Source organism: Lutjanus erythropterus, chromosome 17 (genome assembly GCF_056507025.1).
Source record: "Lutjanus erythropterus isolate fLutEry1 chromosome 17, fLutEry1.hap2, whole genome shotgun sequence".
Classification (NCBI taxonomy): domain Eukaryota; kingdom Metazoa; phylum Chordata; class Actinopteri; order Lutjaniformes; family Lutjanidae; genus Lutjanus; species Lutjanus erythropterus.
Window position 1 is genome coordinate 20,776,982 of NC_139333.1, and position 13,001 is coordinate 20,789,982.

At 41.1% G+C, this 13,001-nt stretch overlaps 1 protein-coding gene across 5 annotated transcripts in view; it reads right to left on the minus strand.

Annotated features, from left to right (window-relative positions):
* Positions 1-743: 743 nt before the first annotated feature.
* The window catches only part of LOC146312159 (C-terminal-binding protein 2), a 133,882-nt gene continuing 121,624 nt past the window's right edge, over positions 744-13,001 (minus strand). For 4 of the 5 annotated variants that reach the window (XM_084741685.1, XM_084741682.1, XM_084741686.1 and 1 more), the window contains 5 exons: positions 10,209-10,423; positions 8,709-8,839; positions 5,628-5,755; positions 5,022-5,139; positions 744-1,930 (listed from right to left, as the gene is read on the minus strand). In XM_084741685.1, coding sequence (XP_084597811.1) covers positions 1,750-1,930; positions 5,022-5,139; positions 5,628-5,755; positions 8,709-8,839; positions 10,209-10,423 — 773 coding nt within the window. In that variant the 3' untranslated portion in view covers positions 744-1,749. Of the gene's footprint in view, positions 1,931-3,821; positions 3,897-5,021; positions 5,140-5,627; positions 5,756-8,708; positions 8,840-10,208; positions 10,424-13,001 lie in introns of all 5 variants that reach the window. The other variant, XM_084741683.1, reaches the window with a different exon arrangement.

Consider the following 13,001-nt stretch of genomic DNA (forward strand, 5'->3'; position numbering starts at 1 on the left):
TAGGGAGTAAATATTTGTACTTCCTTACTTTGCACCTCTGGATGAAACACAGATCATGTAAGATTACAGTAAAGGACGATATCATCAGAAACTGATAACACAACATGCTGGACAAAGAGTTTCAGTACAGACAGCTGGTTCTCAGAATCGTATCTTTTATTTGAACTGCACTGAATGCTAAATGTTCACCTTGTACAAGAAACAAATACAAATACTCACACTAAAAACAAAAACATACTGCTGGCTGCCTCTTCTGCTATTGTTGGGACACTAAGTAGGAGTTTTTCTGCTATTGCTCTTACAGAGTACAGGATGCCCCAAAGAACCTGGCCTTCAATAGAACAAAGAAAATAGAAGAAGGAGAGAAGAAGAGAGGGGTGGATCACATAGGACTATGGTTATAGGAACATTTAACTAGGCAATACAAATCTAACAGGACTCTTCAAAACTCTTTAACACCAAAAACGTGGGATGCGCCTTGTATATAAAAATACCACAATGGAGAGGATGAGGGAGGAGAGAAAATATCCAGACTAACCAGATTAGTCTCATCTTTTTTTTTCCTCAAAGACAAAAATTCTGGGAATAAACAATATCTGCAAAAAAGTGTTTTCCTGAGTCATTAAGAAATGAAGTTTGCTTTAACCCTTTCCTGCCTTCGGTGTGAAATGTGCTCGAAAGAAGCGCCGCTGCCGCAAAGACGAGACCAGTTGCGTCCCCTGGCTGTCACACAAACTTCATAATTTTATTTTTTTTTATGATTATAAAAAATGTTTCCTTCTTCACAGTCACACTGACACATCACCAACTCAACAACTGAAAAGAAAAAGTTAAATACTTAGCTGGCAGCTTCCTCGAAATCCAGAAAATTCAGCTACAATCAGATGTATAAAGTGGATGTTTGTTTAGTGTTTTCTGCAGACAGCTTACAAAAATACTCAAAATGTACTGGAGCAACTTATTGGAGCAGAAGAAACCCCTCACACTGTGTAGAAGTGCCCTCAAGTGGTGAAACACTGTAACTGCAGCCATCATACTGTTATGTATTATTGCCAGGAAAGGGTTAAAACCCACTCTAGATTACTATAACTGATGAGCAATCTTTTCCTTTTATTTGATGAATGATAAATATATATAAGTCAATAATCCATTTTTAGTCATTCACACTAAAGATCGAAAGAAAAAAATTAATAATTCTCTTCTGAGGCATAACGAGGGGCCTAAACAACACACATTAGTTACATAAGGAGGGTGGGAGCAGGGTGGAGGAGAGGTGGGGAGGATCAGGAGGGAGCTGGGGGGGACGGGGGGGGGGGAAAGGTCCAGTAGCACATCATGATGCCAAAGTTTTTTCTCTTGTCGAGATGTGGGCCTACGCTTCCCATGAGCTCTGAGGTGTAGAAGGGGGCGGGACAGAGTCTCATCGGGTGATCCCGGAGCGCTAAAAACACTGGACTCTGTGTCCACAATCATAGGCATGTCCCGAAGAAGAAGAAGAAAAAAAAAAAAACATCATCAAAGAGTAAAGTCGGTACTGAGCCCAAAGAGACAGAGAGTAAAAACTAAAACGTTAAAAGTACAAATTCCCCCGGAACACTTCTGCTGTTCCCAGTTGCTGACTGGTTTTAACAGGCAGCCGCTTGTGTTGTTTCACTGTCTCTTGGTCCCAGTTGGTTGGTTTGCTTTGTGATTGGTTGAGTGTCGACAGGTCGGATGAGATGTTGCTGTTCGTTATCCCTTCTGCTGCTGCTATTGCTCGGTGAGGTGCTCTCTGGTCTCGCCGTGTTTGGAGGGCTGGTTGGGCGACGGGGCCTGGGAGGGGTGTGTACCAGAGGGCAGGGTGTGGGCGATGGGCACCCCACCTGGCACCATGCCCTCTAACGCCCCCGGGATGCCGCCTGGAGCCACTCCAACTACGCCCGGCGGGTATCTGGGGGGACGGAAGGGGAAGGTCAGAGGTTAGCGGAGTGGAGTCGGCTCAAAGGTCGAGTAGTCCACATCCCCAACACCGTGAAAGACAAGATTCTCTGACTTCTAGTGATTCTACTGGCTCTTTTCTGCCACAGGAACTCTTTCAGGAAACTCTTTAGCTGCATTTCAGCCTGTTGAGGTAGTAGTTGTACTTACAGTGTTGTGTTATACCACTGTTTATGGTATTTTCTTTAAAAAAAATTTGAAAAAATGACCGGTACCAGCTTCTCAAATGCGAATATTTCAGGTTCTCTGAGACTTTGAGAGTAAACTGAATATCTTTGGGTGTTGAACTGTTGGTCGGACAAAACGAGATGAAGTGGCGATGGACATTTTTCACTGATTCTAACATTTAATAGATAATTTGATTGAGAAAATAAACGGCAGAACAACAGATGAGGGATGCACAGTTTGGATTTTTTAAAAAGCTGTTCTTATAGCTGTAATAATAAAAATATTACATAACTCTGATCAAACCAAATCCACTACAAATGTTCATTTATTTTTTTATGGTAATGTGAAAATATGATAGACATTTTGCCTAAGAGGTTATATTAAATGTTTTGACATAATCTGTCAAGTCAGATATTATTATAGCAGATATTCATCAGCTATAATGTCAATAACTGTATAATAATAGATGTAAATTTTCCATTATATGCTCAAAGATTTATCTGCGACAATATTTATTGTGTATTTCTACTGACAATGGAAGTAATTGTTTGTTATAAGTCAACTGTTTCAATATTTATTTATAAAATATCCAGGAAATAAACTCAGCAGGTTCTTTTCTGCTCCTGTCTTTTCCAAATCCATTAAATATCAAACAGTTGCAGAAGGGTTAATTACAAAAGAGCAACTTGCTGTGTAATTTCAACATGTGAAAAAAAAAGTAAGACTACAACTACTCCTGTTTTATGGTAATTTTTAAGTCAGAAATGTCAGAAAACACCCCAAGGACTGTTAACAAGCTCTAAATGAGGACTTTAAATAGCTTTTTACGTCAGACCAGCAGTTCATAACTCTCAGTCCACAATGATATAAAACAGAAACAAGCAGCAAATCAGATTTAAGAAGCTGGAACATTTGAAAGTTTGGCATTTTGCTTGATAAATGACTTCAGCACTAAAACAATAATATCTCAACTATGGTTGTTGAGATCAGATGGAAACATAAACAGGAATGCACAAAAGAGACTGATCTAGTTCCTGGGACTATTTGGTGGAAAAGAGCGTTTATATTAAAATATTCTGGCAGAAAAAAACTGTGAGGAAAGATCACAATTATACAGAGCTCCTGAAGGGTCACGGTGGGAAACTGTTTTTGCATTCCCTCGCAATAAGTCCTGTGTTCCTTCTGATCCACAGAGAAAGGCTGAACACTGTTATGATTTAGTTTCATGTGTCATGTATTCAGCCGCCGCTGGTTGTGACCACGGCTCTGCTTTCTGCTGTAACTGCAGAGCGTTTCCCTAAACTATTACTTATCGTGAGGCGATGCAAATGTAGTTCAGGAGTAAAATTTCTTAAGTGATCCCTTGAGCGCTCTGTACACTACCACCATTCACCCAGAGAGGGGAGAAAGGACATTTACTCCAACAGAACTTCCCCAAAAACCCAGAAGAAGGAAACCACAAAGCATGACTCCATCCACGAAACTGCATCTGAATGGCTTTAGGTCATGCTTGCTGGGACACATTCGCTGCCATCCATCTCTACTCTTGTGTTCAGTCAAACAGGTGAGTACTGGGGGAGTTATAGAGGGGGACACACATCAGGTGAGCTCAGGTGAAGAGGGTCTTATCCGGGACCTCCAGACTAGAGGCTGTCGGCCCGGATGGTTGTATTTACCTGCTCCTGATCTAGGCATTAATTTTGTCTTGGGGGACACCGGTTGTTACGGCTGGAAGAGTTTGGTTCACTTGGCTGCGTGAAAGAAGCACATGGAGGCGGACATACTGAGATCAGGAAGAGTCCACGGGGGGGACATGTTGGGCAGAGAGGCACTAGACTACTAGTTCTACTACTACAGAGGACAGTTAGTGAGGGGACAGGGGGACTAAGATCTATGGCAGAGGAGTGAGTTAATTTCAAACAGTGAATGTAGAGGAAATATAGAGGAAAAAGCAAATCAATTTTGAACATTTTTAGGTATTTTTAGGATTTCCTCATCAAAGGGATAGTTCAGATTTTTCAAAGTGGGATTGTACTGTATGAGTGTATTAGCTACAGTAGATGGTGGGCGACACATGAAACTGTCAAATATCACTTTCTGAAAAGCCACCAGATTCCTTCGGCAAAAACATTAATTTTACCACAGAGAACACCGGAGTTGTTCGACTAACGCTGCTTCAGTTTGTCAGTTTGTTTGCGTTATTGTGTGATTTTGCTGAACCCGAACTGTCCTTTTAAAACACCTAAGTCAAGTGACGCAACAGTAGATGAGCGACACAGCTAAACCTGCTAGCAGTGGGTGATCTTTCTACTTTTGTAGTTTCTAACAGAATCTCTGTGGTTCAAATTTTAGTTTCTCTCCTGCATTTCTCTTTGTACTTTCAGGTATCTGCTTTACTTTGCTGTTTCATTTTCGCTTTCAGCTGCGTAGGAGTCGTGTTCAGTTGCTGCTGGTGAAAACCCAACATTTCCTGATTTTGCTGCTTCATAATAAAAGCTTTTAGATAACAAAATAACAGGTGACTTTTATTGTGAAGAATGTATGAGAAATAAAATGTCTATTCTTCATTCTCATCTTTATTTGAGTGTGTCAGGAGCATCGACGGCATCTACTGTGGTAAAACACTGAATATGGATAAACACCTCGTACCCCACTTCAAAAACTCCAAACTATTCCTTTAACATATAAGAAAGAAAAGTAACTGGGACAATAATCATAATAAAAAACAGAACCATTTGAAAATAATGAAATATGTTAAATCTAAAGCACCTACAGGGATATAGAACAGTTAAAATGATTATTTTAAAATGTAAATAATGCAGTACTTGAGATTAAAAGATGGATGTTTGTGAGACATCTGCGTGTTCAGTTCTTACCTGTAGGCGGCGCCGTTGAGCTCAGGGTGAACGCCTGGTTGATCCATAACCGCCCATGGTGCCGTGGTGACGAAGAACTCCTTGTTGACGCAGTTTCTTAGGCTGTCTGGGATGCGGCCTGTCATATGAACCACACACACACACACACAGTTAAAAGCAGTGAAGCACACCGGCCTGAATCGCACACTCTAAAAGGCCACGACTCGTTACAGAGGATGAGTGACCAGACGACGGCAAAGTGTTAATGAGTTCAGACTGACAAACGTATCAGGCCTGGATACACAAATGCAAATGAAGATCATTTAACAATCTGGATGGTTTCTGGTGGGCCGGCCCCTGGGCCGCGCTCCGCTCTGTTCTGCGTCGGGGAGCTAATGATGACATCTATTAAGAGGTCCAGATTTAATAAAGGCTGCCCAGGGCCTATTGAAGTGGAAATGTGACATCTGGGAAAGAAAAGACGTGCAACAGGTCACATAGTTGGAGGCTGAGGGGTGGAGGAGGAACAGCGAGGCTGATTACGGAGCAGTGGAAGGTAGGGACAGGATTTAACGCTGTGTTTGACAGACTTTTTTTGAATGATTTCAACTTTTTTTATTTGTGTACCGGTGATGGCTCTTCGTATCTCGGTGGCCGCCGCCTCCCTCATCTCCAGAGAGGCCTGCTCGCTGTACCAGGCTGTGTGCGGTGTGCAGATCAGGTTCGGAGCGTCTTTCAGCGGGCCCTGAGCAAAACTACAACACACACAGAGGAGAAGAAACAGGAGTTAATTGTTAAAGAGAGTGACCAAACGTGTTTAGAGTTATACATTTTGTTTTTGAAGTGCTCCTCATACTTTATTTAGATGTTAAACATTCACTGTGCAGACTGACGCATGACAGTTTGATAAGAAATTTGCAGATGTTTCTTTGTGAGTTTGAGATGTGTACGTACTACAGCTGCAATAATTAGTTAATTAATTGATTAGTCCAATGATTTTCAAAGTGAATTTAAAGAATAAGATCATATTATCATTATGTGCACTTAACTAAAATATAATTTATAATAATATATTACATTTAAATCTTATTTCCCTTGTTCATCTTTCTAATTGTCTAACATTCATCACATTATGTGCTATCAGTGTTACCCTGGATTAGTTTTTGAAAAGGAAAAGACCCAGCAAGCAGACCTCAGAAGCAAAAAAATCAAAAGAACTCCTGGCCAAGTAAAACTCTCAAACATGATGCAGCATAAATAAAGTTTGGATTTCCTGCTGCATGTGAGAAGGACTACGAGTGCCCCAAACATGTGAAACTAAAGCTCCCTACAGAGGCTGATGCTATTTTAGGGCCCTCGGCACGGAAAGGTTTGGGGACCCCTGTATTAGTCGACTGAAAGAGAATCTGTTGCGACTATTCTGATTATTGTATTTCAGAAACTTTTCAATTAAAATGTCAAACATTTGCAGGTTCCAGCTTCTTAAATTTAAGGTTTTGCTGCTTTTGGTGTTGGATAAACACATGTGAGTAGTGGTAAGTGGCAAATAAATGACCTTATTTATCATGGATAAACAAAGTTGCTAAATTTTCCAGCCAATATCAGAACACTGGATGTTCTGAAATTGAGATATCATCTGTCCGTGCGGCGCCATCACTATTTACATTTTTTGCAAGGCCAGAGCAAGTTGGTGCATTAAAATATCGCCATGGGCATTTCTTTGTTTTCTGCTTTGTGTGAGGATATCAAACATGACAGATGTTATTCATTATCAGAACAATCAGAAAGCTCATTCATGTGCATCAACTCGTTTGATATTCTAACTAAGTCCCATTCAATTTCTTTCTATAAAAAAAACGTCAAATGTTTGTGTACAATTTGCATGACAATAGTCTAGAAACATGGCCAATGGGAGAAAATGCCAGATCCTGTTATTCACACATGCCACCATCTCTTTTCTTCCTTTTCCAAAACTTCCTTTCTCTCATCTCTGTCCTCTCATGTGGCACCGAAAAACAGATCAGCTCCAGCTCTCCCTCTATCCTTGTAACACCTCGCCTGGTCGTGTGTGTGTGTGTGTGTGTGTGTGTGCGCGCGGTGTGTAACGCCTCAGCAGCGCCCTGAATCAGTGTCGTGTCGCGTGGGACGGAGGGCCAGGGTTATGAAACACTCCCCTGTTGACACATCGGGTCAGTGGAGCATGAGTTCCAGCTCCATCGGGCCGAGTTTCGGTCTTCTCGAGCAGCCAGTCAGCCGAGCAGCCGGCCAGAAACAAGCAGCCTCCAAAAGCCTCCCTAACTGCCCCTGATGCGTGAACAACACATCAACACCAGTTACCCCCTGAGATGGAGAACACGGTTCTTAGAAAGGTGGAAAACTGGGAGGCGTGTCGAGCTGTTTGCCCTCTGGTGAGAGCAGGAGTGGAAATAGATATGGAGGCTGTGGCTGAAAGCTAAAACGCAGTGACGGGGCAGCAGGACGAGGAGGAAAAGTTAAATACTGTTTATGATAAACACCTAAATGTTTACTGTAACATTTCCAGTTTTTAGCTTGTTATGGCCTCACATTTAAATAAATCTTCAGTTCAAAAGGAAGAATTACTGCTGATGATCTACAGCAGCGTTCCCCAGTCCCCCATTAGGGATGGACGGATCAATTCTGTGTGGAATCAATATTATAATTGATTATAATTGATACTTATATAAATACAAAACATGGGTAGCTGCATCACTTCCAGACATTATCAGTACTACTGTAGCTTATAACAATACACACCAGGGGTCGCGTTAACCGAATATTTTCCGTCGTTGACCGGTTTTTTAAAACGGTGATGGAAAAATCTGAAGGTCATCTGTCATTTTGACAGGTTGCAATTCACACTCCTGACCACTTGGTGGCGAGTGAGCATATTAATTAGCTATTAGGTGCGTTTGAGATGAACTGCGCCTCGCCTGGAGAGTAGACGAGATCAGGCGGCCACAGCAGGAGGTGGAGACAAAAAGCCGCAGTCAAGTCGGACAGTTTTCAGTAGACTTACGAGAGAGTAGAGGAAGAGACGCGAACATCCTGTTAGATCACCTGTAGGTTACCTGTAGTCTGCAGATCATGATCATAGCTGAAGAAATAAAGTACGTTCTTGATCGTTGATTGAAGTTAAAATAGAAGAGATCCTCCTTTTGACACATGTAACATCTGTTCTTTTATCTGCCTTGTAAAGCACTAAACTGTTCTTTTGATAAGTCATATATATATATATATATAAAACAAATTGTACATTTTTCAACTAAACCGAAAAACAGCCCTGATATAAGTGAGTCATCGAGCCTGGACGCCTGAAGAACAAGAGGATACGTTCAAACATCCACTTGTACTTTTAACTGTATTTAGTTTCCTCTGTTGGGGATAAGACGAGTTCTCCATCTCCTGAATTCCATTACCTGCAGGGCCCTGAAGCAGCCTTTTAGAAGAGCATGAGGTGTCTTTAACTCGTCTTGTCTGCCATCGTTTCCGCCTGACTGTCTGACTGTCTGTCTCTTCAGCTGTTTAAGGTCTTCCGTCTCTTTGTCTGGGTGTAATTTGTTGCTTTCTCTCCCTTCCTACACACCCATCTATTTCCTTGTCTGTATCTGTCTCTCTAAGTGAAGCGCTCAACTGTCTGGCTTTAAGAGCAGGTGCTTTTTTTTTGTGTGTGTGTGTGTGTTTACTTACGTGAAGGGCTCTGTCTCGTGAACATCCAAGGCAGCTCCACGTATCCTTCCCTCCTTCAACGCCTGGGCCAGGGCCTTCTCATCCACCAGGCCTCCTCGTGCGGTATTGACCAGGAATGCACCCTGACGCATCTGCAGCACGCAAGTACACAAAAATCAAAGGAGATTTAGCCAGTTATTTACAGACAAAAGAGCAGATGTGTGTGTGTGTTTTTATGTGTCAATCAAGTTAATCTGTTTGATCTAAAATGGAACATCCATCTGGATTGGATGTCAGCATTTTGAGGGTCTTAAAACATATTACACAAGACAGAAATTGAGAGAGAAAAAAAAAACGGGTGACACCTTTGTTGTGCCTGACACCTGAAAGATCTAGGAGACAGACAGCACCTGGGAAAAAATACTCTCAGATGTGGGATAGAGAGGAGTCTTTATCCAAAACCAGGAGATGAAATGAAGGATGAGGGATGAGCTGAAAGATGAGGCAGCGCCACCACTCTTTACCGCTTGTGGTTAAAAAAAAAAAAGGCACAACAAAAAGTGTAAGAGGGAGGAAGAAAAAAAAAAATCAAATGAATATGCTCAGAAGAAAGTAATCCCTTAATCTTGACAAAAGCTGAAATCCAGGGGCATGAAAAGCCTTTACGCTGGCAGGCAGTCTTTTATTAGGCCTTGGTGGTTTTGACACACACAGAAACACACAAACACACACACACACACACACACACACACACACACGTTTCCACTTTAGAAGCTGAGAGCGACTGCCAAGATTTTTGGTGAGGAAGGAGAGGAAAGTGTTCTTTCATTGCAGCACTTAAGAGGCAGCTGAGAATCTTAAGCTTTGGAGAAGACACAGAGTTAACTAGGTTAGGCTATTACCCTACACCCACTTCAGCTCGTCTCCTCGTGCACTGGAAGTGGGAGAGGAAGGGCGCACGAGAGGAAGACAAAGGCAGAAGGAACCAGCGCGGGGTGACGTGGGGCGATAGAAAGGAGATGCTTCTCTGGCCTGTGCAGTTCCCCTGCTCCCCTGCAGGTGTCACCCCAGGCGGCGCCTCGGAATGCAGTTATTGACTCAGAGAACAGCACTTTCCCCTCACAGTGCTCTCAGCCCCCTGCTGCGCAGCCGAGTCGATATATTTGCTGTAGCCGTGGGCTGCCGCTAATTGCATTTGACAGAGCAAAGGAATGAATTTGTGTCCAGCTTCGGTGGAGCTTAAGATAAAGAGGAGCGGGGAATGTGCAGGCAGGAAGGCTGCTGCTGTTTCCTCTCTTCTTCTTTTTTTTTTTAGCCCCCCCTTCTCCCTCTCTCTGCAGACTATAATGCTCTTTAGGCTGACAGAGTAATAATACACCAGCAGCTCTGCTTGTCTACCTGCCTGATAGCGCTGCATTAAGCCCAGGTCAGGTCACAGCCGCTCAACGGGATGTTCGCCTCTGTCTGGATGACGCGCCGCCATGCCGCATGCGTGTGTGTGTGCGCGTTTTACCAACGTACCTGTTTGATGGTGAAGTCGTTGATGAGGTGGTGGTTGTGTTCGTTCAGGTTGCAGTGCAGGGACACGCAGTCGCTCTGGTAGAGCAGGTCCTGCAGGGTGTAGACGCGCTGCACGCCGAGCGAGCGCTCCAGGCCGTCCTGCAGGTAGGGGTCGTAGAAGATGACGTTGAAGCCGAAAACTTTGGCCCGCACAGCCACCGCCTGGCCCGAACGACCTGAAGATGCAAACACAGAGGAGGGAATTTATTTATGTGCACAGTAAAATGCATGAGCAGGAGGAGTTTATATTACATTGACATTTGAGGTGTTTATTTAATGCGTCTCTGCTGCAAGACATAAATAAAAAGAATGCAATTATTTGCAAAAAAAAACTGTTTACAGTTTTATGAAGTATTTCACAACTGTTTCAGTCCTTTGTCACCTCTGTCCCGACTTTTCTGAAATGTTTTGAAAGTGTATATTTACAAAAAATAGTAGAGTTTATAAATTTAAACATTAAATATCTTGTTTTTGAATTTGAATATAGGCCAAAAGGATTAGCAAATTATCAGCTTCTGTTTTATTAATACTTTACACAGCATCCCAACATTTTGGGGGTTGTAGAGCTGTCATTCTTTTTGGACCATGTTTTCAGTAACTAATCTCACTGACTGAATTTATTCTAAATAAAGGCAAGTCAAATGATTTCCTGGAAAGACTCACACCAGTGAATAATGTTTACATAAGTATAAACACATGACAGGATGACAAGTGAACCGAGACAGAATATATAACTTAGAAAATATGAATCAGATTTTCACAAAATTCAACAGACGAGCGTGTTTAATCCAGATAAAGAAGTGTTCAATCTGTATCGTGGGGGCTAAAGATGAAAAATAACCTTTAGGGCAACTCAATAACCAAAACCCTTAAAGGGTCAGTTCACCCCAAAATGAAAAATACATATTTTCCTCTTGGGGCTGAATAACTAAAAATAAAAATAGAATTCTTAACATGACTGCAAAAGATCTGAACTGTAAGGTCTGTCCAGTATACAGAGCTGTTCTATCAAGTGTAGATTTAGATTAATTCAATTAAAAATCTGACATAGCCTGCATTACTCCAAAACTACATAAAAAATATTTTAATTGGTTTCTCCATGTGTGATAGATGTGGTACTGCAGATGGATGGTTATCACACTTATTCTGGCTCTTTCCAGTATAAGGTAATATCTGCTGTAACATATTTAATCGGTTTTCCAAAATAATATGAAATAAACATTCAGCCAGACTGTAATTTGGCAGCATTTGGTTGCTCTGACAGGACAACGGCCCTTTCCATCCATCAAAAGGCAGGCACGGCTGCAGCTAAAATGATTAATATTATTAAACTGGAAGTCTCCATCATCCCTGTGTTTCAGGAGGTGGCTCAATGAAATGCTTTCTGTTGCCGATATACAAGAGCAGATGGAATTCACAAAACTATTTCCAGAAGGTGTGGAAGCTGTTTTTTGGCATTGCTTTATGAGATCTAACTGTTCAACTTATGAGCTCTGCTGCTATGTTGTATCTTTATTCTGCCTTATCTTATATACTGACTGATATTCTGCCGTTCCCCGACCCATGTGTCCCGTTTTGTTGTTGACTGGTGGTTTTGGACTGTTATTGAGAGTTTTGTACGTGTATAAATCCTGTGTCTTTCTCTCTAACTTCGTATAATACTACTGTATGTGTTTGTTTATTATTATTTTATTGTTGGCTCTTCTTTTTAACAATAAAACAAAGACTCATCTTGAATATATATACCTATTTTTAACTAAACGTATGGAAAGTAAAGGCTGTAAACCATGATAGTGTGTTGCTGCCACACCACAGACAGAAAAACAGATCGGTATCATGTGTAACAAGTAATCTTCGCGTTATTACAGTGTGAAACTTTTCTTGTTGTTACAATAAACTATTGATCTTGTTATAACATGACATGTTTCAGGTTATAACATGATACTTACATTGTTATAACAATTTATTACACAGCTTAATTAAATACTCAATTCTGATTGGTCAATTACAGATTTCTAAGGTCTGTTATTTCTGAATAACAGACAGTTGCTATAAATAACAGGCTGTTGCTATGGACACAGCTTTCATGGACTCTGGAGGAGCAATGAAATCATTTTTGAATCAACAAAAGCATTTTTAAGCTAATATTTTGTGTCAAATTATTGACTTTTTTAAGTAACCAGTCACTTAATAAGTGGGATAATATACAGCTGTACAGTTATTACAAAATAAACCCTGACAGAGCACGTTATAATGATATAAGTTATCATGGTATAATCTGAAATGTTCTATGTTATAACAAAATAAATAGTATATTATAACAAGAATAGTTTCTCATTATAACAATCTAAGTTATCACATTATAACATGAAATGTTTTAACCAGTTAAAAAGAGTGACACATAAATAACCATGATATAGACAGTTTAACATCCTAAACAATGTGAATCTTTATTGGTGATCTCATCTGGAAGGTGTGAGCATAAAATCTAACCAATGAAGCGATCAAGTTATTAAGTCATTTCTGTCTCTTCTATCATATTAAACACCCTCTCTAATATTGCACTGCTTTGCACTTGATTGCTCTGCCCAGCAACCGATTTTAACATAACATTAAGGAAGCAAAGAGGCATTTTTTTGTGTCTAGAAGAGACGTGTTGATGTGAGAGAAAGCGATTAACGAGGGACAAGAGATGAGTCATAATGGCGAGATAATTTTGCAGGAAGAAAACAATGCGAGGCAACTGGTTTTCAG